This window comes from Vicugna pacos, chromosome 2, assembly GCF_048564905.1.
Source record: "Vicugna pacos chromosome 2, VicPac4, whole genome shotgun sequence".
NCBI lineage: Eukaryota > Metazoa > Chordata > Mammalia > Artiodactyla > Camelidae > Vicugna > Vicugna pacos.
In genome coordinates this window covers 42,131,221-42,156,896 of record NC_132988.1, presented here as the reverse complement: position 1 = coordinate 42,156,896, position 25,676 = coordinate 42,131,221, and the positions used below count along the sequence as shown (strand labels likewise).

Sequence of the window (25,676 nt, the reverse complement as noted above, 5' to 3'; positions counted from 1 at the left end):
AACATCTGATAAGTGAAGAGCAGGATTCAGGCTAACGTCTATTTGACATTTAACTGCTCTTCTACATTGCTTCCAAATTATCTTAGTTGAATTTTCCCAGTACATAAGAGCAATATGTGTGCTGAATGATGACTTAATTAATGAAAGATGAATAACCCTGACAGTCAGAATTTGAATACATAGAGAAAAGGCATTACTAGCAAGAGAAACAGTGTAAGCAATGGCTTGGATTTGGAAACAAAGGTGTTATTTAGGATATGAGATTATCGGCTTTTCTGGATCACACAAAACCTCTGGGACTAACTTGTATTTATTTTGTTTTCCTATAACCTACCAGTTGAGGCATATCAATAAATATATGCTAGAGTTGAAGATAAATCGATAATACCACTAGCATATGGTTAACACAGTGATTCTGTACTAGAAGACTTGCAGGACAGGCAGAATCTAATCATATACCTTATTAAAATAACACAAAATCTATAAAATTTTAAAGACTTGGCCTTAACTGAATAGGAAGAACATAAAAGAATACAGGATCACATTGGACAGTGAATGGATTAATTAGCTTAAAAGTATCTAGCTTGTTCAACTAAAGTTGATTAAATATTAAGCAAGGACTCAACTAAAAGTTAAACTAAACTAGGTTTATAAATTGAATAGAATCTGTAAGTTGAACTTGAAAGCTTAAGGCAAAACTAGTTTTCTCCTTTTTGTTCTATTTAGGCCTTCCACTGATTGGATGAAGCCCACCCACAGTGAGAGCAATCTGCTTTAGTCATTTATTTATTTTATCGAGGTATATTTTTGATATGTATTTAATTTCCAGGTGTACAACTCAATGATTTGATATTTGTATGCACTGCAAAATGATCCTAAGTCTAGCTACCATCCATCACCATCCGTAGTTACAAAAATTCTTTTTCTTGTGATGAGGACTTTTAAGATTTACTCTCTGCAATTTTCAAATATATAATACAGTATTATTAACTATAGTTGCTATATTGTACATTATAGCACCATGACTTGTTTATTTTGGAAGTGGAAGTTTGTACCTTTTGGCCTCCTTCACCCATTTTTCCCACCACCTGTTTTGATTTTTTTTTTAAAAACCTATCAAGTGCTACTATGTACCAGGCATATTGCTTTAAATGTATCAAGTAAAGACAGAGATTGATTTGTCTTTTTACAGAAGCACGTATGCCTGAGTCCTGAGTAAAAATTTTAAGTATGGGAAGAGAATGAGCCCACAGAAAATACTTAGAAGTGGTCAGTAAATAACATCAGGAGAGTGTGTTGTCACAGAAATCTAATGAACAAGAGGTGTTATGAAAAATTGAGGAAAAAGGATGTTAAATAAGGTCATGAGAACTGATAAGAGAACAATAAAATTTGGCAGATGGAGATAATCAATGGTGGGAAAAGAAACCCACAGAGAAGGATCACCACACCTAGTAGAGTCAAAGATTATCCTAGTAAATAATTCTCCCAAGGGTGACAGAATCATATGATAAAATAACAGATTCAAGGAAAATCCAAAAATAGAAGAGAATTCTATACATAATTTCAGAAACTGGCAGCTCTTCTAAAATGGTATGTCAATTCTATATGTACCATTTCACTGTGAGCATTACAGTATTAGAAATATATTTTAACAGGTTGTTTTTTTCTGTATAGCTAAACTCTTACTATCTACAAAGAAAAAATGTGCCAAAATTCCTGAAAAGCTTCTAAAGAAAGAAAATCTAATTCAAAAACAAACAAAAAAATCAATACATATGAAATAGTATTAACTGAAATTTTATAATTCAAGTTAATCATTGTGATGTGGGAATCATTTGACAACTTCTGTTTTCACATCATGTCAGTTTATGGACATATCTAAGATTTTATCATCCACAGAGTTTTTTTAATATTCAGTCAAAAGGCAAGAACCCAATTCTTGGGCTCTGCAGTCAACTGCTTTGCACTTACTTTGTTTCCTAAGTGAGTGATCTTTAGAATTCCGTCTTGCCACACTTTTGACTTCTTCATCTTTTGATGAGTATATAGTACCTTATTTCCAAAAGTACAAAGGAAAGAAATGGTTTCCATTTATAGGTATTAAATGTTACATATTTTTATACTCTTCCTACATATAAAACATATTTAAGATCTCTTTTATCAAAATAAAAGCACAGATATCATAACAGTAACCACAAAACATCAATGGGGAAAAAAAAAAACAGGCAGTAAAAGGCAAGGGAGGGGGAAAAGAGAGGTAAAACCTAAGGAAGAAACTGAAAAGTTAACTGACAAACAAAATAATTTTGAGCTTCCTAGTCATTGGTGGGATGGGAAAAACTGTACAGTTCTCAAGGTCCAGGAGTCCAGAGACTCCCAGAGGTGTCCCACTCAAGAGTTTTTTCAGAGTTCTGTGAATTCAAAACTATTTTCATGATGTTATTTGCCTTTTAATCTCAGTTCCTTGGTGGAGGAACTCATGCTTGGTGGAGGCTCCCATGGTTAAACATGTGCAATACTGCAAGATTCAATTTCAGATTAAATGCAGAAGCAGATCAGAGAATCTAGCTGTCTTCTATTAAGTCAAATGTCAAAGAGATTTGGCAAAAATGTACAGCAATGCTACTCTTTACAATATGCTTTTTTCTGTTACTATTTTTGAACAATAAACTTTTCATTACAAAATATAATTTATGTTAAATATAATGGGTTTACTATTTTTTAGTGAATTAATAAACATTTTTAAAACTTTCATTATAATTTCTAATATGAAAGACAGCAATAGATATAGCCCCATAATCAAAAATTCTTTGGGATCCTCAATAATTTTAATTTAAGAGTATGAAAGGGTCCTAAGATCAAACAGGGTAAGGACCACTAATCTAGATAGAAGAGGCATGCCAGTTCTTCAAGAGAAAGAAGTCCCAAGCTTCCAAAGAATTTGTTCCAAAGGACTTTGTATAACCAAGATGAAAGCAGGCAAAATATAGGGTTGCCACATAGAACATAGGACAATATTTGAGACATACACAGTTATACTAAAAAATTACTCACTGTTTATCTGACATTCAAGTTTAACTGAGTGTCCTGCTTTTAAGTTTTGGGTTTTTTGTTTTGTTTTGTTTTGCTAAATCTAGAAAAGTATTTGTGAATTGTGGAAGGAAGAAAGAAAAAAGGAAATAGTGAAAACTGGTAAGACTTACAATAAATTCTTGGCATTCCATTGTTCCTTCTGAAATTATATATAGTCAGATCCAGAAAATTATCAGTGGTTATTCAACTATTTATACCACCTAAAATCAAAAATGACAAAGAATATTCAATCCTAATGAAAAGATTAAATATCAAATACAATTTTTCCCCACAAACTCTTGACCAGAGTGTAAACACAAGGTAAACACAGGTGTAATCAAATTATCTGTTTCTGAGGACACAATAGAATAGTTGACACCACACTGTGGGAAAAGAATTTGTCAAGTAAAGAGAAAAGTACAATATATAAAATAATTAGCAGACTGCAAACCCTTTGTTCAGAAGCCATAATATGTATCAGAAAATAAGATTTCTCCCCTCTTCCCCCTTGCTTGGTTCCTTACAGAAACAGCTTCACTTTTAAACATTTTTATGAATTGCTTCAGTCACCACAAGATGGCCCACTTGCATTTCAAATTTTTCCTTTTACATCATGAAGTTAACATAACACAGTATCTAAGACCAAATATACACTATAATATCTCTCCAAGGAAAAACCTTTTCAATATCATTGCAGTGAGTACTGTAGTTATCTTACGCTATTGGATAAAATTGTTATTGTAGGCAAATTTGGAAATCTAAAATCACTGACAGTGAATTGAAAAATGGAGATGCCAAAGAAAATTATTATTTTTTCCCCCTAAACTACTGCCCTTGATCCCTGGGACAACAGCATTAGCATCAGCTGGGAACTAGTTAGAAATTCAAATTCTTGGGTCCCAACCCTGACCTACTAAATCAGAAAATCTGGGGTTGGGTCCCAGCAGCCTATGATTTACCAAGTCCTGCAAGTTATAGTGATACATGCTCAAGTTTGAAATCTGGGGTGGGTAGGGGGGGAGGTGTGCAAGGGTGTCAATAAAGCTATAATTTGTAATTCTGGGTTAAATTTCTCCTTTATACATATAAAACATAAAAATAGGCCACCTACATATTATTTGTAAATTACATATATTTAGTACTTACTGTCTGTAGACATTGTGTTAGGCTGAGATACTAAAATGAACAAAATACTGTTCCTTGTCTCAAGGAATTTTCAGTAGAGTAGGGTGATAAACAGTAATTGCAATAAAATATGGCAAGAGGGGTACCCAACGTGGTCTAGGCCATCAAGCTAGGCTTCCTGAAAGCCATATCTAAGCTGTTAATTGAAATAACCATTAATCAAGGAAAAATGCCAGGGAAGATATTTCCAGATAGGAATTAACATGTACAAAGGCCTGTGGAAAAGAGCAAGGCATAATTAAGGAACTCTAAGGAGTACAATCAAGTTTAAGATAGTGAGTTGTGAGAGGTAAGACTGAAAACACGAGCAATAACAGGACTCAGAGGGACTTCTCTTTTATGCTAAGTCATTTGGACTTTCTATAAATACAGTATGAAGCTAAGGCAGGATTTTAAGAATAAGATTATACAATCTGACATGGGTTTTACAGAGATTGCTCTGGCTGCTGAATGGAGACAGGAGAGGGAAAGGGGGAGGCAAGTAAGATATGAATACTTGTCCCACGACAAAGTTCACAGGTAGGGACACTGCCTTTTAGAAATATAACACCCATATCCTGTATCCCTCCCCTCCAGCCCACAGGATTGCTAGATGTCTAATGAACCCCAAGAAGATAACAGAGAGGTCCAGGAAAACATACCACTCACTGCTGCTTTTACAGCAACTTGCTTCTGGCCACTGAATGGGTTAGATATTCTATATATGTAGATGAGACTACATGGTGTTAACACAGTGCTTGGCATGTGGCAATTATTAGCAGATCTCTTTAATAAAAGCTATTACTTCTTCAGTGCAATTATACACTAGACACTATTAAAATGTTTTCAATGTTCACTCCTTATGATATAGATACTATTTTTTATATTCAATTTACAAAAAAGGAAACTGAGGTGCATAATAGGTAAATTTGCCTGAGATTATAGAGTAAATAAATGACAGATTCAGAATTCAAAACTAAGCAGTCTAAATTCTGTGCTTATATTCACAAAAACTACATTATGTGACTATTGAATACCTACTGTGTCAGGCAAAAATTGGAGTAGATCTTTTACATATAATATTTATCAGCTTCATAATCCTAAAAAGTAGTTATTACCATCACAATTTACAGATCAGGAATCCAGTATTTACTAATTTAGAATCACTTAGATGCTATTTAGGAACTGCAAAATAAATTCCATTGTTTTCCTAAGTCAGAAATATTACTTGTAGTATTTACAATTTAAAAGGAACTGAGAAGGTCCAAACTCTCATAACTGGTAAATTAGACTGCAACATTAAACCTCAAAAGAAAAGGCTAACTGGATCTTAAAATATTTAGACAAGCCCTTATTCCCAAAGGAGAGTCAACACCCTTTTCTTAACCACTGAACAGAAAAAAATGTTTTTAGCATCATATATTTAAGTGAGGTGCAAAGATAAAAAGCTTTCTGAAAGTCTTAATCTATCCACATCTGTAAAAATTTATGTGTTGATCCACCGCTAACGAGTAAAAGCTTAATGTGCATATTAAGTCTTTGGCGTGGAGACCCCAGATGTTCTTTAATAATTACATACATACAGAAATACATACGTATCTTCACACAAATACATACACATACATTATTGTGTTTTATACACTTGTGTATAAAATTCAGTGTTATCACTAAAATATGAGCTATTATTCTGCTAAGTACTACGAGATGTTTTTGGTCCTCCTGTTTTGGAACAAGAAGGATCTTTCGAATCCCTAAATGGTTCAGACTTAAAAGCTTAAGAGTCACTAACCCCAAAGCCTGTTAAGAAACCATCCAGTCCAACTAATTAACCAAAAGAAGCCCACATCTTATTTGCCTACATTCTAATTACCATGATTCTGTGTAACCAAATGACAATGGAGAATTGACTCTGTCAGTCCTAAAAACAAACAGCAAAACTAGCTCTGGTTTGCACACGGGAATTGCAAAGCTGGGGAAGGCGGTGAAGACGAGACGCCAATAATCACAGGGAGTCGGAGCAAGCTGTGACCGAATCGGGGTTCCACACAGCACCCTTACCGGTCCTCTTCTGAGGGAGCAAATTCCTTTGTCGCGTCACGCCAAATCGGCGACACCGCTTCTAGCCCAAACCCCTAGCCTATCCACCCTCTCCACGGAAACCCCGGGAAAAAGCTCACTTCACCCGTCCATTACACAAAATTCACCCTCGAATTTCTCCCGCGAAGTCTGCGACGTCATCGAATCGCGACCACACCAGATCAAGACCAAACATTTAGCCCGCCCGCCAAGGCCCCGGCCGGAACTGCCGTTTCTAAACCGCCAATCAAATTCCTCACTGGCTGCGAGCTTCCTGCGCGGCGGCGTTCTCCGATGCCCCGCCCCACACTCCGAGCCAGCCCACTCCCGTGACGTAAACGACGGACGCACAGCCTCTGGGCGTTCCTTTCCGAGGCGTATCGGAGAGCGGTGTCGCTCATCCTATGACGCGGAAACAACGACGACTATAAGGATCAGGAGACGGGAAGCACTGAAGGACGCAGTCTCTGGCCCTGTATTTTGGAAATTGAACGGAGTAAGTTCCAAGTGGACTGTACGGTCGCCCAGGTTGGGTGAGGTCTAAATTCCTCTCAGTCCTTTTTCATGTAGTCCATTCTATCATCCGTCGTCCCTCTCACCCCGTCCCCTCCCACGAACCCATCAGTTCGCTGGTCCTAGTTCTCTGTGCGCAAGCGCAAAAGTCCTCTGGCAGCCCTTGTAGTTCCAATTGTCAGTGATTGGGGGCGCGTGTTGTCCGGTATTGTAAGGTTTGGGGCCGGTCCCGCTTTTGGCGGCTTCCGCGCGGAAGGACGGGTACCGAGAGGGGCACTAGTCAAAGGGGAAAATGCTTTACTTGGGAAATTTTTGAGTTTTGGTGGCCAAAGGATAGCTTATGTGAGGACTTGTATTTTAAAATTAAGTCATTTTCTTTTTTCAGGACTTTAGTCCTTGTCATTCAAAGAGTTGAAAATTCAATTATGGGAGGAAGCTAGCGAAAAATAAGCATTAGACACCGTATACTGAATGCGTTAATAGACCTACTTAAGGGAAAACGGATGGGGAGGCAGTTGATGAGGGGAGATGTGATAGTGGAAAGCTACAGAGTAAGATGCCTTTTAACCTGGGTTTTGAAAATTGAATAGGGGTTTATAAGGCAGGTAAGACGAGAAGACTCACTTAAAGCAAAGGCGCAGAGACAGGAAAGTGTTTGGGTACCGCAGAATAGTCAACTGTGACTGGAACAATGGTTCTTAACCTTTTGGGAACACCATTTCCTTTTAAAACATGAAAAGCTATGGATGAAACTCCAGGAAAATGCATGCACATGTTAAAACATTTTGCTATAATTTTTTTTGAAAAATTGTGAAAGACGTTGAAATGGCCAAGAAAAAATATATACTGGATGTCTTATCTAGCTTACTCTCCCAGATTATCTCAGACTTCCACTGTCTTGAGCTATTTTACAAATGTGGAAGTTGTAGAAAACAATAATAATGGAAACTAATCTTGCAATTATTGCCCAGATTGTAATTGCATCTATTAACAAATTTATTTCAACATTCCTGATTGCTTGTATTTGTGTGTGTCTAGTTTTTGAATTCTTCTTTGAAGTGGTTTTTAACGCTTAGTTCCCTGGTTAATTGCTTAAATTAAAATCTTCGACGTGTTCATTTTATATTTGTACAAAAGTCATGGTTTTATCTTTCCTTAAAATTTATCTTTTAAAAATTTCATGGAATTCACAAGAATTCTTAAAACCCACCCCAAATTCCATGGGCTTCAGCTTAAGAATTCCTGAGTCAGAACATAGACTGCATGGTGACAGGTTGCAGGAGATTTTACTAAAAGATGGTCAATGTGGGAGTCAAACATACCTGAACTTACTTACCCAGCTAGCTTTAGACAAGCCACTTAACCTTTGAGCCTTTGTTAAAAGAAACAACCTAGAAGGATTTTGAGGATTTAAAACAATGTATGTAAAGTAACTGGCATTGTTACACGGTTAACTTTTATTTTTTGTTTAAAGCTCCTGAAGCCAGTGGTTCGTTTAACAATTTTTTTTAAAAAAACAGATGTTATGTTACAAAAAAGGAATTTCTAACGTTGAAAGTTTTGACATCAGAGTCACAAAATTTTGTGTTTTAGACAGGTTACACAGCTTATGTGAAGGATGGGTGATTTCTAGAACAGTTTATAAACTATTTCCATATCATAGTGACTGTAGTTGTGGAAAACACTGGGTAGAGATAAGAGTCATTCCAAAGTTTGAAATGATAGGACTTAATGACAGATTGGTAAATGATAAAATGATAAATAATAATGGTTATGTATTATTGAGTGTGTGCTATATAACAGGAATGAAAATTGTTTTATATACATTATTTTGATTAATTCTTAAAACAATTCTATTATGTGGGTATAATTTCTGTTCGTATTTTATAGACCATGGAAAGATGAAGTAACTTGTTCAAAATCCATACAGCTAGTAAATAGCTTGATTCGTTAACTAAGTGGAATATGTCAGCCTTGATAAAATGAGCATGATGAGTAGAACAGACATGGGTAAGAAAGATAATGAGTTTGATTTGGAGCGTATGGATTGACAACACACATTTATTATCATGGGACACTGAGAAAGTAAACCTTGAAGATCAAAATTGTAACAAAAGTACTGCCATACAACTTCCTGATTTCCCTCAACCATTGTGTGGGGAAGCAGATTTGTACCATGGCTTGTTATTTGCTGCTTAATCCATATCTTACTCTAAAATGATTATCTACAGAATATATTTTTAAGATCAAAAATTGCAGAAAAGTTATTATTCAAACTCGACAAGGTGTTCTGAACTTAATTCTCCAATCCACAGAAAATCCTTAGAAGGAAAGAAGGAGAGTATCTGAGATATGAGAATAATGAGAAACGTCTGACATCTGGGAGACTTGGGACTTTCTGTGCTTATGCAGTTCTGTCCACTATTTCCTTAAATAGTGGCTTTGACAGTGAAAAGAATTAAAGAGCTGGTAGTCTGCCCTTTATAATTTGTAGTTTTTCCAGAAGGGAAGGGTAGCGGTGGATCCTGCTGTAGTGACAGTCATAGCCTACATTTGTAGTTTGTAATTCTGTAGTCCTACCCCTTTACAAAATAACTTGAAATGCTTAACACTTTTCAGTTTATTAGATCCTTTTAGATATATTATGTAACTATTCAATAAATGCTGAATTTGTGGTCACCCTGAAGTCCTACCTTCATAGTGTTTATATTCTAGTGGGACAGACCATAAAACTATAATTCCAGGTGGGATAAAAGGACACAAGTATAGGAAGTGGGGACCCAGAGGGCAGGGAGGGTTAAGGTTGAGGGAGGGAATTTTATTTTTATTTATTTATTTGGGATGGGTAATTAGGTTTATTTATTTTTTTATTTAGTTTTTCAATAGAGGTACTGGGGATTTAACTCAGGACCTCATGCATGCTAAGCATGTGCTCTACCGCTTGAGCTGTACCCTACCCCCAACTCCGTGGGTGAAAGAGAAAGCCTAATTTTGAGAAAGCGGCATTTGTAGAGACCTGACTGAACAGAAGGTTATCCCTACCAGTGTGGCAGGCAGGCTAGAGAGCAGCAAGACCAAAAGTCTTGAGATGGAAATGGCCTTAGCATGTTTAAGGAACAGAAGGATGGTGTGCTGTGGTTGGAATGAGCACTCTGGAAGAAATTGTGAGTGATGAAGTTAGAGCAAGAGCCGCAGGCCAGATCGAATAGGGCCTATTGGCCATAGTAAGGATTTTGGATTTTATTCTGAGTATAATAAGAAAACCATGGAGGGTTTTGTTCAAGAGATTGACATGATTTTAGTTGCACATTTGAATGATCATTCTGGCTGTTATCTGGAGAACTGATGATAATGGAAGAGGAGTAGAAGCAGGCAAATGTTAGGATGCCTTTGCATAAGTCCAGGCAAGGCACCGTGGTAGCTTGCAACTGGGGTTGCGATGGAAGAAATGACAAGTATTCATATTCAGGATATATTTTGTAAAGGTAGAGTTGACCAAAATGCTAATGAATTGGCTGTGGGGTGTAAGGAAAGAAGAATTAAGGAGGATTTCATTATTTTTTACCCTGCCAACAATTTTGTCACTGGTGTTTTCTGAGATGGGGAAAACTAGACAAAAAATAGGTTTGTTAAAACTTGAGAGTTCAATTTTTGCCATTTAAGTTTAAGATACACTTTTTTTTCCTAAGGGGAAGAGGTAACTAGGTTTATTTAAGCTTGAGATATACTTTAGGATAAACAAGTGAAGACATCAAATGGGTAGTTGAATGTTGGAATGGGGAGCTAAATGGGAGAGGTTAGGGCTGGAGAATATTATCAGCATAGAGCCAGGGAGCTTAAAGCCAGAGACCCTCAGAAAGGATGCTTGTTCAGATAAGAAGGGAACCCAGGAGAGACCCAGGAGAGAGAAAAAAAGGGAGCCCAGGACTGAATTCAGCCCTAGGCAGTAGGTAAAGGGAGAGCAGAGTGGGAGGGTCCAGAAAAGGGAACTGAGAAGGAAGAAAACTCTCCAGGAAGCCAAATGAGGAAAATGTTCATTGAGGGAGTTACCACCTGTGAATGGTGCTCAGAGGTCAAGCAGACAGTGGAGATCATTGTTTTCATTTTCATTAGCATGATGGGAAGTGAGAGCGTGAGGTGCGGAATGTGGTTATGTAGCACTAAATCACACCTGATTGTTTTTAATAATTAATTCTGACAAGTACCTCCATCTTATGAGTTAGGCTGGCATCATCTAAATACTTCATGACTTGTATATTTTTAAAATTGGTGCTTGGCTGATTGACAAAAGCCTGTTTCTAAAATACCAAAATATTCTGTTAATTTTGGTGAGAATTCATGTTTAGTTGGAGATTTGAAATGTATTTAGTGGCTTCGTACCCTCTTAATGGATGTCATTTTGAAACACGTTATTCTGTTTCTGTCTGCAGCCGATTCTCGCTGACAGACTTAGGAGACACAAATAGGCTTTAATCTAATATTTTCACTGAATTTTTAAGAGTACAAAGCAGAAGATACAGTGAGGACAGAATCTCCATCTGATCTGGAGGCCCAGCCCCAGCAATGAACCCAAATCTACTGCTTTTTTCACCCTTTATCTGCAACAGACATGTATGGCTTCCACAGATAAAGGCAAAGGTGTTTTGAATCACCTTAATATGTAAAAGCTTTAGCCCCTTTTGCCCACCAACCTATTATGTCATTCTGGTCACAGGCCTAAAGGCCTGCATACCAACTTATAGCAGGTCCATCCCCAGTGCATCAGAGACAAATAAAAGTCTCTCCACTTGGCTTAACTGTTTCTAAGAAAACCATGTTACAGAAGACGGAGGTTTATTCTTAGGCAAGCCTGCACTGCATTATCATCCCAGGCCTGAGGTTAAGGTTTCCCTCATATACATTTTTGTGTATGTACCTTTAGGGATTCAGTTAAGATGACACAACAAATTCAACAATTCTTTTGAGTAGATATGTATCAGGGACTAAGGATGCATCACTAAGGAAAACGGACAAAAATCTGATTTCATCAGTCTTATTTTCTAGGAAGGATAAAGAATAAACATTTTATAGTAATCTTAGAAGGTTAAGTGCAATGCAGAAAAATAAGGCAGGGGAGATAAGAGTTATATCTGTCTAGAAATGATTTTAAGACTTCAGCAAGCAAGGGAGCAAGCGATGTTATCTAGGGGTTCAAAAGCCCTCAGCTGAATTTGCCAGCCGAGTTTTACCCACAGCTAGAAGACCAGTATGGCTAGAGCTGAGGGAGCATGCAAAGTAACTTGAACAAGGAGATTGAGAATTGCTGTCCAAGAAATAAACAGACAGGAAGTTCATCTTAAAAAGATGGATTCTGCAACTGACCACTAGTAAACAGAAATTAACATTTTAAAAAAGAATCAACTTTATTTTTATTTCATTGGAGGTTTTATTTTAAAATATGAATAACTTTGTGATTTGGTGAAATCTCTTCCTTAATTTTATACCTTGACTTGACTGACAGGTGTAGCTTGGTGAGATATAAATGTAGACAAATTATACCAAAATAATCTGACCCTGCAGTTTTAAGACATTAAGACAAGTTGTAAATTATGATACACAAAATAGGTTATTTCATTAAAAAAATAAAAAGCAAAGGGCCAAATGAGAACTGAATGATTAAAAAGAGGCCAATGAAAGTTTCCTTGGCTGATTAGCAAAAATCTCTCTGGCAGCCAAGCTTGAGTCTGCCTACTTCAAACAAGGGCCTATTTTTTTATATTACTAATTATCTGTAGTGATTTAATATTTACTTTTCCTATTGACAGCAATGGAAACTGAAAGTGGAAATCAAGAAAAGGCAATGGAAGAGGAAAGCACCGAAAAGAAAAAGGAAGTAGAAAAAAAAAAAAGGTCTCGAGTTAAACAGGTGCTTGCAGATATTGCTAAACAAGTGGACTTCTGGTTTGGAGATGCAAATCTTCACAAGGATAGGTTTCTTCGAGAGCAGATAGAAAAATCTAGAGATGGGTGTAAGTTTGCTTCAGATTATAATGGAACCAATTTTAAAGGTTGTTACTACTTATTTATCTACTTCGTGTTAATTCCATGTGTATGCAGTGCATGATATATACACAAATAACAGTTTATACAGTGTATTTTTATAATGTAATGTGTATAATAATTTTGCCTAATAAACTAAGTGTAGCTCACTTCTTAAAATTGACCTCTAGCAATTTAAAAGCAGTTTTTCCCCAAATCATTCAAAAAATACACTTTAATAAAATGTTTATACCATGTATATTTGAGAATGGGTAGGCATGTGCAGAATTCGGACATTTTAACTAGTCCGAATCCCAAAACACCTTTGACTCGTGGGGGGGGTGTCAAATTTGTCTTAAGATTTAATTAAAATGAATTTAATTACATTAACTTATAGCCATGACTGCACTTAGAGGTGCAGATTGAATTCTTCCCACATAACTCTTATCCTGGTTTAACTTTATTCACTTTTTTATTTCCATTAGATGTCGATATATCACTTCTCGTGTCATTCAACAAAATGAAAAAATTGACCACTGATGGAAAGTTAATAGCCAGAGCACTGAAAAGTTCAGCTGTTGTTGAGGTAAGAATTGTTACAACTTATTATTTTATTACAATATTGTATTAGTGTATTAACCTTAAATATCCTGTTTTAAAGCTGGATTTAGAAGGCACCAGAATCAGGAGAAAAAAGCCTCTGGGTGAAAGACCGAAGGATGAAGATGAGCGGACTGTATATGTGGTAAGACATTTTTCTGGAAAAGCTCAGAACTGTCATCCCCAAACATTTAATATTCAATATTCAAGAAAAAATTTATTCATCTTCTGAGTTAAGCTTTAATATTTTATTCATCATAGGAGTTACTTCCCAAAAATGTTAATCACAGCTGGATTGAAAGAGTATTTGGGAAATGTGGCAATGTTGTTTATATAAGTATACCACATTATAAGTCTACTGGAGATCCAAAAGGATTTGCCTTTGTGGAATTTGAAACAAAAGAACAGGCAGCAAAAGCTATTGAGGTAGGTCCAGAACCTAGAAGAAAAAGAAAAATTACCAAGTGTTTTAAATAATTAACACAATTTTGCCTGTTTCATTTCAGTTTCTTAATAACCCACCAGAAGAAGCACCAAGGAAACCTGGTATATTTCCTAAGACAGTAAAAAATAAGCCCATCCCTGCCCTTAGAGTAGCCGGTGAGTTATTTAATATTACTATTTAAGTAGCCATACTTGAAGTAAATTGATAATAAAGTAAATAAGATGATAAAATTGTTACAGAAGAAAAGAAAAAGAAAAAGAAGAAGAAAGGCCGAGTGAAGAAGGAAGACACCCAGACAAAAGAGTCAAATATGGACACAAGCAAGGAAAGTATCTGCAAAGTAAAAAGATCCAGGACCACATCTGAGGGCTCTGAAGTAGAAACTACTGAACCCCAAAAGCCACCCTCAAAGAAAAGGAAAAAACGGGAAAGAGCTGAAGTCTCGAGCTTACCTTCAGTCAAAACAGGGAAGAGGAAGCGAAGCAACTCTGAAGATGCAGATTGCCTAGCTCCCAAATCAAAAGTTAAAAAAATGGCTCCAAAAGACAACATTAAAAAAGAAGCTTCAGAAGTTTGCAAAGAAAGCAAAGGTATTTCTAACTTTAAGGTTAGGATTAGATAAACTTATTTTCTTAAGTGCTTATTTCTTAACTTGTTATTTAATTTAGAATTAGAAGTCTCTACTGAGGAGGAAAAGGATACTGGAGACATAAAAGATGGATCCCTCTTAAAAGCAAAAAGGAAGCATAAGAAAAAACATAAAGAGAGGCATAAGATGGGAGAAGAGGTTATACCATTAAGAGTACTATCAAAGTAAGTCAACGGTACAAATTATATTGCTGGCAATTGACACACTCCATCACCATTGCTAAAGTGCAATTCCAGTTTGTATTGAACAGAGTTGCATATTAGCAACAGTAATGGTTTGTAGCCACGATCTGCGAACAAAGTTGGTATACCACAGTTTGAGGGTTAAAAAGAAACCACCGCACTAAAACATGGAAGCACTTATTTTTCTATAAAGTCACAGCAAGTGCCTCCATGTTAAAGTAGAGGGTGTTCCTTAACAGATTTCAGTATACCATAGACCAGCAGTTGCATTAAGTTTTCTTGAAGTTAAAAATGTAAAAGGAAGACTTACCATCACTAAAACATGGAAGCACTTACTTTTTTGGTTTCAAAGCAAGTACATCCACGTTTAAGTGGTGGGGAGCCCAGTCTCGGAAAAACTTGAAGCCATGCATACTTTTTGACCTGTACATTTAAAAAGTAATCTGAGATCAAAATTAATGTGTTGTTTTGGAGACACCTCCACTGAAACATGGAAGCACTTACTTTTGTTTTACACAGCAGGTACCCCCATGTTAAAGCAAAGAGGATCCCCTTGGCCTCTATAAATTAAACATTGCCATTTTGCATTTGGAAGCATAATTTGGATTCACTTCTACTAAAACATGGAAGCACTTACTAATTTAAAAATCACAGAAAGTACTTCCACGTTAAAGTAAAAGGGAGTCCATCTACTGAAGGGAAGAGAAATAAGTAGAAGAAAGCAAATCGCGTACCTTTTAGAAGAAAGTTTTCTTAACCTTCTGAGTTATAATTTTCAAAGGATCTAGTTCTCCTCTTGAAGGGTAAAAGGAAAGGACTTTGGGCACTTCTATTTATACTATTCTTAACTCCTGAATTCCTTTTGCCTTTTTATCTCAGAGAATCATTACAAGAGCCCTTTGTTATTCTAATGTATCAGCTCTCAGGGAATGTATGGTCCTGGGTGGGTCTGGATACTTTTTTTTTTTTTTTTGAAGTATACAGATGTCAATGTTAACCGCTAAAACCATTACCACAGATATCCTCCTCCTCTTTTAAAAAAAAAAAAATCCTCTATCTGCTTGTTTGATGGCAGAGATTAGGGTAACAATGAGTGCTCCTGCAGAGCCTGGAGAGGCATTGTGTTTCTATCTAGGGGAGCTCTAGCTGTTTGAAGAAGCATCTACATGTTAAATGTAGGTAAATAAATAAATTGCTTCCATGGGGTGTTTTTTTCTTCTTAGAAAATCCTTTTGATTCAAGTAAATGTTAAGGAATGTTATCTCTCAAATTGGAAGCAGTTTAACAAATAATCTTTAAATTTTCTCATTTTTCCCCAGAGTTAACTGACTTTTCTAGTAAATGTTACTAGTTAATTAATTCAACACTTATTTTCATAAACTCAAATATTTGAAACATACCAAGAATTGAACTGGCTGATAGAAAACATTTAATCTGAATGTTGGGGCAAAGTGAACTCCTGTTTGCTGGCTTGCCAGATGGACTTAAACCTCGGGAAATAATTTGCCTGTAAGTGTTTAAAGAAAGACAGACTGGGAAGAGGAATGATTGTAAGTCACTGTGAATGTGTATATATTTAAATATTTACTTTAAATGATCTGTTGTCACTATTTTTTTTCATTACAGGAGCGAATGGATGGATTTGAAAAAAGAGTATTTAGCGCTGCAAAAAGCCAGCATGGCTTCTTTAAAAAAAACAATATCCCAAATAAAATCAGAGTCAGAAATGGAAACAGACAATGGAGTACCTAATAAATCAGGAGTGAAAAATGAAAAAAGTAAACATCACTATGATAGTTTTTGTAGCATTATATTGTATTTATATACTAAAATACTCTTTGTGAGTTACTATTGAATAAAATTTAGTTTTGAAAACTTGATTATACAACGGTTATTAGTACAATTCCTGATTTGTGAAGATGTTCAGATGTGTGATTTATTCTTAATATAAGAGTACTTGGCTCATTTTAAACAGAATTTTAATCACGTAAATTTTCTCTACACTTTTCATTATTAATCAGATTTAGTAGTGAGTACCTAGTTTATGAATTGAACAGGTTTATGAAAACAAAGATAGGTAATTTCTCACCTGTCATTTTATTCCTTGGTGTTAACCACAAACAGGGACAAATTAAAACAAGATTCTCATGAAATCCTAGATATTAGGATAAATTTTAAATTTCTGTAAGTTGAAAATATAAGTAATTTATATAAAATGTTCTCAATATATAATATATTATATAATACATTATCCTATGCCTGTTTAGTTCTTTATTGAGTAAAGCACTTTGTTACTTGTTTCAGTGAAAGGGGGCACTTGTTTTTTAAGGTTTTACAAGTGCTCTTCTAATGATAGAAGTTTGTACCTACAATAGTAAAAGTTTTTATATTTTACTTCATGATAATCTACAGAAAGTAGTGTAACTTACAATGTAATAACTTTGTGAGTCCATTTAATTATTTAAATCAGCCTGAGAAGCTATTACTGTTTTTCGAAAGTGAGCCTCCGAAGTGTTAAATTATTAAGTATAAGAGATTAATTTCTGATCTTTTTCTTTTCAAATCACCAGCAAACAGTGAAGACAGTTGTCCCCAGGAGAAGGTTAATGCAGCAGGACCACAGTTTGTGAGTGGTGTGATTGTGAAGATCATTAGTACTGAGCCTCTACCTGGCAGGAAACAAGTCAGGGTAATGCTTTTGAATCCCCAGGGTAGTTGCCTCTCTCCTCTTAAAAATTCCCCATGTAAAAATGTTTTGAATATGGAAAACAGGCAAATCAAATTAGAATTTCGTTTTCCAGTGGTAAACTAACTGCATTTGATTCCACAATAACCCTTAAGTTTGACTTGAAGAAAATTCTACAGACGAAAGTTCCTCCCTGGATCAAATTTACAGTGCATAGTTTAATCCTTCGGTAGGAAAACTGCAGTTTGTGCTTACTTTTGTTGGTACCCCAATGGTGGTTGTATAGTTGCATGAGGAAACCATACTATAGTCATTATGACTAAAAGAGTAGATAAAGTAAAATGCTTTCCCAGTATTCATTTTTTTAGGGAACTTTTTCTGTTTTCGGAAAAATCCAGACAAACTGGATTTTAGGAAAATACAAAGTGCTTTTTTAAAAAAACTTTTTGAAAGATTGAATCAACATTAGAGTTGGTCTGGAATTATTTTTAAAATAAAATTGTAATCAACTGGTGTTGTCTGGTTTGGGACAAACTAGAGAATTTGTAATTTGTTTTCATTAGAGCTTTTAACTTTCAGTAGATTCCTAAAAGATTTTGTGACTTAGAAACAGCACTAGTTTGGAATAAAAGAGATAATATGCGTATTTTTCACTTACCATGGGTTTAGTTTATTTGTGTGAGTTAATGAATCCTCCTGGGAACTGAAATTTTTTCCTGAAAGAAATGCAGGTTTTCGGGGGAGGGGAAGAGCCTTTTTAACTTTCATTTTTTAATTTTTTTGATATTTTCATGCTGATTATTTAAAATTTTTGAAGCAACTCCAGAAAAGTGTGAAGAAAAAATTTGCCAGCATGTACAAATAAATCTATAGTTCACAATTTACACTTCAAATTACTACACATACTATTCTAGTCTTTTTTCCACTTTATTTAATCTTCTATAGCCTTTTGTACAGAAATTTCTTATTCACATATTCCTTTATGGAGGAATACTCTTATTTTATTTATCCTTAAACCTTATCACCCATTTAGATGAGACATTTTCTTTTTAAACTATGTGATATGTTCTATAACATGGCAGGCGTATTTAAAATTCTTACACTGACATTCAGCACCATGTAGTATGTTGTTTTGACTTTGCATAGACCTCATACCAGTCACATTTTTAACTTGCATAACCATTAAGGTTGCTCACTGTAATCACCTGTAGGTACTCTATCTGAAACCTTGTAGCTGTCACTAACACATAAATTTAGATTCTCATTATGATATTCATGAAGATTTTGTCAATCCCAAATTGATATTAACAGCTTGCATTTCAGATTTTGATAGCAATATAGAATTTCAGGTAAGAAGTATAGAAAATTGAAGATGTAAATGCTGCTGTGGTTAGTCAGATTGCAAAACATTTAACAGAAAAATTGCTCAAAGTTTATTTGAAATGACTGACATAGGCCTAATTATATTTATCAAAGAGCTTTTATTGTCTAAATGGTAATTCAGTCAGTTATAAGTTCTTCATTTATGATCACCAGAATTTTAAATAACTGCATTAAGCAAGTTAGTAGTTACTTACATTTTGCTGGAACAAAAACTGAGCTAAGATGGTTACTGCTGTCTGTGACTTGCCCATGTGATTACCAGGTTAATTTGTCATTCTAAGAGGGTTTTAAATCCAGAGATTATCCTGGCATTATAATGGATATTTAGTAAATATCTTTTGAATTGTAGTAACCTAATCTGTCTGATGAATCAATTATAAAACTAGTACCAATGAAAATATTCAAATATCATCACTTCATACCTTCTTTTTCTTGCTTTGTGCCTAAATTTAATACTAATTAACTAGATAGAGAACAGGGAAGACTTGGTAAGTATATTTCTCTCCAGGTCTCTTAATTATTTTTTCATGAAATTAGCATACATTTATTACATGCCTGTGCCTATTTTGTGATAGGCAATGTTCTTATTGCTAGAATGAGTTAAGACTTAGTCCCTAGATTGTACAGATGCACAGGTTTTTACTACTTCATCTTTCTTATTAACTAATAAACTTTTCTTATGAAATAACATTTCCAGGTATTGATCAGTTGTTTCTATAATTCAGACTTAAAAATCCAACATGTAAAAGTAATCTAAATTAGATGTGCCTTGAAATTTTGGGTTAAAAAGTAAAGGGAATCAGGTGGATAAGATCCTTTTTTTTTTTTTTCCAATTGTGACTCTCCACTTACTTCTTTAGTTATATGAATGGAAGTTGATGAATTAAGAATTAGTGTAACATTCCTGCATAATTACATTGCATAGACTGTAAAACCCGCTGTGAAAAAAAGACTAGGAATGCAGGAATCTTGTTAATTGGCCCTCACAGCAGGCATTATAGGTAGAACTTTTCCTTGCTGTGTGACTCATCTTGTTTAGAAGAAGTTGCTTAGGTATTTTATCAGAGAGTAAAAGCTCTTGAGCTATATTCCTATAGACTACTCAGGAACCCAAGATCTTGTAGGTTCCATGAAACTTTTTCAATGAGTAGTTATTAAAAGTTTACATGTATTTTAAGTCATAAGTCCTTTTGTACAGGTGAGTGGAAACATACTTCTTCCTTAATTCCGCTTGGGTTTTGTTTGTTTGTTTTTGTTTTTAATTTTGCTCTTTATTCTAACTACACCCAGGCTTGGAAGCCCTCTTCTAGATTTGAGGGTTGGAGGGAAGTATTTGTACATTCTGCTTTTTTTCTTAAGCAGTCAGTTTTCACATTCCAGTTAAGATTTTAAAGATGTTGTTGAATGAAAGAAACTTGTTAGAATTGATGTTAAACTGGTTCTCAACGTTGTCTCAACGTTGTCTAATTTTTAAGAGCATTTGTATGTATTTTAGGGGAAATGTTTGATGTAGGATAGTTACTTCTCATTCTAAATGGCATATGGCTCAATAATATAATACATTCTAACAATCATTGGAATAATTTTAGAATTATAATGAGACATTTTTATTATTTATTTTATATCTTTCTAAACTCTAATGCAGGATACTTTGGCAGCAATCTCAGAAGTTGTTTATGTTGATTTACTGGAAGGAGACACAGAATGCCATGCTAGATTTAAAACTCCCAAGGATGCTCAAGCAGTAATAAATGCATATACGGAAATAAAAAAGAAACACTGCTGGAAACTGGAGACTCTTTCTGGTAAAACTTCATATAATCTTCTTATTTAACAATTATTGTGGGGTGATTGTATTATAATTTGTGAGTTTGGCTAATGAAACTAGAATTTTTTTCATATTCTAATATGCATAAAGTAGCACTAAATATAGTCAGAGACAACTATTCTGGTTCTGTTATTGATAATATAAATCCTTGAATATGTTTCTTCATCTGTATGCTTATGTTCAGTGATCTGTATCTGTTTTTTAAGGTGATCATGAACAGAGATACTGGCAGAAGATTTTGGTAGATAGGCAGGCCAAACTTAATCAGCCGCGTGAAAAGAAAAGAGGCACTGAGAAGGTAATCAATTCATATTTTTTTTATTTCTCTAGATTTTGAAATACACGAAGTTAGAATTATTTTCCACAGAAGGGTACATAATTTTAATTTACTTTTTTTTTTAAACTAGTGATGTAATTTAAATCTCTGACTGCTCTGTTTTATGGCTTGGTGGTAAATGATTATTTAAAGATTGTCTTAATGGTGAAAACACAATGTATTTTGACTGCGTTTTTTTGGAGGTATGAGCCTCCACAGATAAGATTGAGAGACTATGCATAACATTCCCTAAGGCAATGATAAGCTTCATTCCTTTTTCTCTGTAATAGCCAACAAGTGATATAAACAAGCTTAAATAAGTACATAAAAAATTTAATGCAAGCCTCTCAGCAATTTTATTTTAAATGATGCTAAGTAATTTATCAGATTATTATCATTGCTAGTGAGCTGTCTAGTTTATTCTTTTAAAACAAAGTATTACACTTAAAAAAGTTAATACATCTTAAAGTGCTTAGAACAAAATAGGGCACATAATAACTAATATTACTACTAGCAGGTTTTAAATGTAATAACTAATATTACTGTTATCAGTTTTTAAATGTAATTATAAACATCAAAAAATCTAAAAAGATGTATGTACATCCTTTTGTGATTGGTTAACACTTAAAAGGTTATACTGCCTGTGTTCTAGGTTTGTTGATTTGGAGTCCTGTTTATAAAATTCTTTTTTCTTAAACTTAAAAATCAAGTTTTTTTCCATCTGCCTTGTATTGCCTAGGATTCATTGGAATTTAAAATGATTTGGGAGGTGTCCTACTGTTCTTTGTTAATTCTGTTTCCTTGAATGCAGACTGTATTTGCTGAGATGAGGAGGCCTTCTTCCTTCCTTAGGACTCTTTCAGGTCTATGAGGTGTTAATTTCAAAGCCTGATTGGAATTATTTAAATGTTAAAATCATTAGTCCAGAGCTCACAACTGAAATTGAAATCACTTTGTTAAATAATACTTATCCTAATTGGTGTGAAATTTCATTTAAATTGTGTATATTTTTAAGAGACTAGAAATCAGTAATTTTGTTTTTTTTGAAAGATTCCATCTCCATAAATTAAATTTTGGGCAAGGAAGTAAGGGGATTTTGTAATTTGGGTTGAAACACAATGAGTAGTAGTAGTAGTAGTTCTGTCATTGAGTTCTTTTCCTCATTTCATTTACCTGTTACACTGTGAGGCGTGTCATTGGAATGATTTTTTTTGATAAACAGAACTATCAGAAAGTATAGAATCCTGGCTGAAGCTATGGAAGTAACTAGTTTGCTCTTCCTATGAAATGAAAAAAGGGTACCACACAAAGTAGCTTCTCAGCAGAGAGGGATTTAGACTATAATTAGTTTACTTTCTTGTTAAATTCATTTAATTAATATTTTTGGTACCTGTTTGTGTTAGCCACCATTCTAGGAACTGAGAATATAGCCGTGTGTAACAAAGTCCCCTGCTTTCATGAGGCTTACAGTTAACATAGGTCAGATGATAAGTGCTGTGTAGAAAAATCAAATTAAGAGTATTATGGTTACGTATTAGATGAGGTTGTCTGGGAAGTTCTCTCTGCGAAGATGACATTAGAGCAGACCTTAGGGAAGTGAGCAAGCAAGCCAGGGGAGTTTCAGTGCACAGCTTTCCAGTCAGGGGCAACAGAACATGCAGAAGCCTTGAAGGGAGATTGTTGGACTAGGAGGTGGTGTAGCTGGAGTACTGAAAGCAAGTGTGTTAGTAATGGAAATTAAGTATTTAGAAAAAAATTAGCAGCCAAAGGCATGACATAAATACCTCACTGACATTCCAGCCCACAGTTTCCACAGTAGTATTGTATTTGGTCCATAACTGAGTGAAAGAAAAAGCACTAATAAAAAAAAATCCGGTTCTTAATTTTCACATTGTAGAAGAGGATACTGGAGACAATTTCCTAAGCTCTGGTCATTTTATACAGAATTAAAAGACACAGGAGTTAGTAAAGAAAAATTTTATTTTCTGTGTATGATAGTTTTACACAAAAAAATCAAGTACAGATAAGTTAAATTGAGACCTTTGCCGAAAACTCAGTAAGATGAAGGAAAGATTGGCCAAGAGGGGTCTCATTCATCCTAACTAGACCAAATCTTTGTATCTTATCACTTTGAGCATGTTGGTAAAATTAGATAACAGCTACTGGGACACAGTGAGGCTTTTCTCATTTCTCTTTAGCTTTTAAAGCATATTTGAACTTTTTGTTGTTTTCATCAAAATGGTCTTTCCTCTGTAAAGTACTCATGTCTGATACTCATCAGGTAAAGGTAGAATTCATAAAATTTGTGAATAACACATGAGTGTGACAGAGTTTTCAATATTTACATTTTTATTCACCTTACTGATGAATAGGCTTTTAATTTAATCTAAAAGTGACTTCCTGCCGGTGGCCACTTATCACCAATTTAAAGAAGCTATTTTAATGAATACTCATTAGAATCTGTGTTTTTCAGAGAATAAGATTTTCATTTCTTCCAAAGCTAACTAAGAAACTTTAAGTTTGTCTATTAAGAAAGCTTTTGGAATATTTAGACATTTTAAATGGTCATCTTCTGCATTCCACATAATTTCACTTGCTTTCTTAAAATTTTCAAGTATTTATGTAAGGGTATACAAACAATAAGTGCTCTTAATAGTAGATCCTTATTTGAAATATTTTTCAAGTTTGTAAGCGATTTGTAAACAAACCTTTGCGTACCACTCAGCCCAAAATATGCTGTCTCATTCAAATAATATATGAATACTCAAGCACAATATAATTACTAAAGACCACAAATCTTTTAAGAAATATCATAATTAATACTCAATACCAAAGGGATATGAGACAACTAACAAATATTGGTCCTTAACTCTCCTCGAATGTCAAAAAAAAAAATTACCAACATAGAATGGTCTTTTTTTTTTTTTTTGAGTAAAGGTAGATTTATTTAGAGAGATACATACTGCATAGAGTGTAGGCTGTTTCAAAAGGCAAGAGAAAGACCATGAGGTGTGGGGTATGGGTGCTCAGATTAGAGTAAAAGTAGGCACACATTCTATAGACAGAGTGCAGGCTGTCTCCAAAAAGATGGGAGCAAAAGGGCGACTGGAATGGTCTGTTTTAATTGAAAACTTTTTAGTAATCTGGAACTGAAGTGAGAGGATTTTAGGTAATTCAAAGATTTAATATCTGTTATACTTAATAAGTTATAACCTACATAATTGTCTCTGTAACTGATTTGACCTAAGCTTAGTTACCTCATTTGTCTGCCTCTTCCCCATTTTAAAAAATGTTATTTAAACTAACAATTGTGAGATTTTTTTTCTGGTCATAATTACCATTTTGTTTTTAGGTATGCAATGCATTCATTCTAATTTCTGATTTCTTTTTCTGTAGTTAATCACCAAAGCTGAAAAAATTAGACTCGCAAAGACTCAACAAGCAAGCAAACACATTAGATTTTCTGAATATGATTGAAAAAATTTTGTTCACCACTTAAGGTTTCACTGAATGCTTGAACTATTCTTAGAAAATCAATTTTTTTAATGTTAGTAATGCATAGTGAATGTTTTTCTAAAACCTACATTTAATTAAAAGAAATACTTTTGTTCCTTAACTTCTAAATAAGACTTTTTTCTAGAGACAAGTGCATTGTATATCACAGTTTTTCATTAAACATTGTATTTGTTGAAATTATCTGATATAAATTAGCCTGAAAGTGATTTAGAAAATACATGTTTTGAATATTATTATTAATTTTGTTGCTTTTCTATTACAAAAATAATAAAGTATTTGCAAAAATAATATTACTACATAAATAGTTCAGGAAGAAAATGTTTAATGGAGAACTATCACTGTACTTATTATTTGGTAGCTTTATTTTTCCATTGTAGATATCTTGGTTATCTTTTCATGTTGATTTATGCAGAAGACTTATGTGTGATATTTCATTCTGTTTATTGCACCTTGCCTATCTGAGCTTCCATTGAACAGTCCATATGAACTGTTTCCATTTAAAATGTTGTTTTAAAAGTATGGAGTTTGTTTTCAAATGGCTGCTACGAACACAGGAAAAAAAAAATCTAGAAATCAGCCTTAGGCATAACTGAAGTCTATCATTTTATTCAGGAATATCACAGAGTGGCAGAAGGCCTTCCCAGAACTGAACCTCCAGGGCGTGTACATGACTGGCATCTTAATCTCTCATCAGGATATCAAGAAGGTACTCTGGACAGCCATGGGGTTCATCTCCTTGGCTACAAACCCGTCCCTAGTTCTGTCAGCTTTGTCCAGCAGTTGGAATATCATTTGACTGTCCCTTCTATGCACTGTAGGAAGCAAACAATCAAGAATCTATTTGCTTCTATGGGCCAGAGCTTTGAGGAGATTGGCTACGTCACTGGTTGGGGTGGCAGCAACTTACTACTACCAAAAATAGGTATCCTGGCAAATTGCCACTGACACACTAGTTTTTTTCTCTCCATAAAGGAAAGCTAGCTTACACACTCACGGAGGAAAAGAATGATCAATACATAGTTGCTAAACCCTATTAGGAGGATTCTGAGGAAATATGCTCCAGTTGATCCAGAATAATCAAAAGAGGGTGTATGTTTCAAGAATTCAGTGAATTTCAAGGAGAATTGTCATAAGGTGACTTTGGAGAGGTTATCTAGTAAAATTTCAGAAATTCTCCCTTTGGCAATCTATAGAATGAGATAAGCACTCATTCAACAAGTTATCT

General features: G+C 34.6%; 2 protein-coding genes and 1 long non-coding RNA gene across 9 annotated transcripts in view; 1 reads left to right on the top strand and 2 right to left on the bottom strand.

Moving 5' to 3' along the window:
- Positions 1 to 6,535, bottom strand: part of ZGRF1 (zinc finger GRF-type containing 1) — a 65,775-nt gene extending 59,240 nt beyond the window's left edge. For 2 of the 6 annotated variants that reach the window (XM_072938364.1, XM_072938374.1), the window contains exons 1-3: positions 6,298 to 6,488; positions 3,207 to 3,296; positions 1,975 to 2,055 (exon numbers count right to left, since the gene is read on the bottom strand). In XM_072938364.1, the coding sequence (XP_072794465.1) occupies positions 1,975 to 2,055; positions 3,207 to 3,227 (102 nt within the window). In that variant the 5' untranslated portion in view covers positions 3,228 to 3,296; positions 6,298 to 6,488. Of the gene's footprint in view, positions 1 to 1,974; positions 2,056 to 3,206; positions 3,297 to 6,109; positions 6,214 to 6,297 lie in introns of those variants that run through there. The other 4 variants (XM_072938377.1, XM_072938380.1, XM_072938368.1 and 1 more) reach the window with 3 other exon arrangements.
- A 131-nt stretch (positions 6,536 to 6,666) lies between these two features.
- LARP7 (La ribonucleoprotein 7, transcriptional regulator) lies at positions 6,667 to 24,970 on the top strand. 2 transcript variants are annotated; one of them, XM_031691083.2, is made up of 13 exons: positions 6,667 to 6,811; positions 12,633 to 12,836; positions 13,332 to 13,432; positions 13,508 to 13,591; positions 13,708 to 13,872; positions 13,953 to 14,046; positions 14,134 to 14,481; positions 14,560 to 14,704; positions 16,349 to 16,500; positions 17,293 to 17,411; positions 20,437 to 20,596; positions 20,826 to 20,917; positions 24,332 to 24,970. In XM_031691083.2, exons 2-13 carry the CDS (start codon positions 12,635 to 12,637, stop codon positions 24,410 to 24,412), a joined length of 1,743 nt encoding a protein of 580 aa, XP_031546943.2. In that variant the 5' UTR covers positions 6,667 to 6,811; positions 12,633 to 12,634; the 3' UTR covers positions 24,413 to 24,970. The 2 variants fall into 2 exon arrangements, with proteins under 2 accessions (XP_031546943.2, XP_006212091.2); XM_006212029.3 differs by having other exon boundaries at positions 6,668 to 6,811; positions 14,131 to 14,481.
- On the bottom strand, positions 13,648 to 14,409 carry LOC140685966 (uncharacterized). Its single transcript, XR_012059430.1, has 2 exons — positions 14,344 to 14,409; positions 13,648 to 13,885 (listed from the first exon to the last, which is right to left on the bottom strand). It is a non-coding gene; the product is annotated as an uncharacterized lncRNA (long non-coding RNA).
- Positions 24,971 to 25,676: the final 706 nt, after the last annotated feature.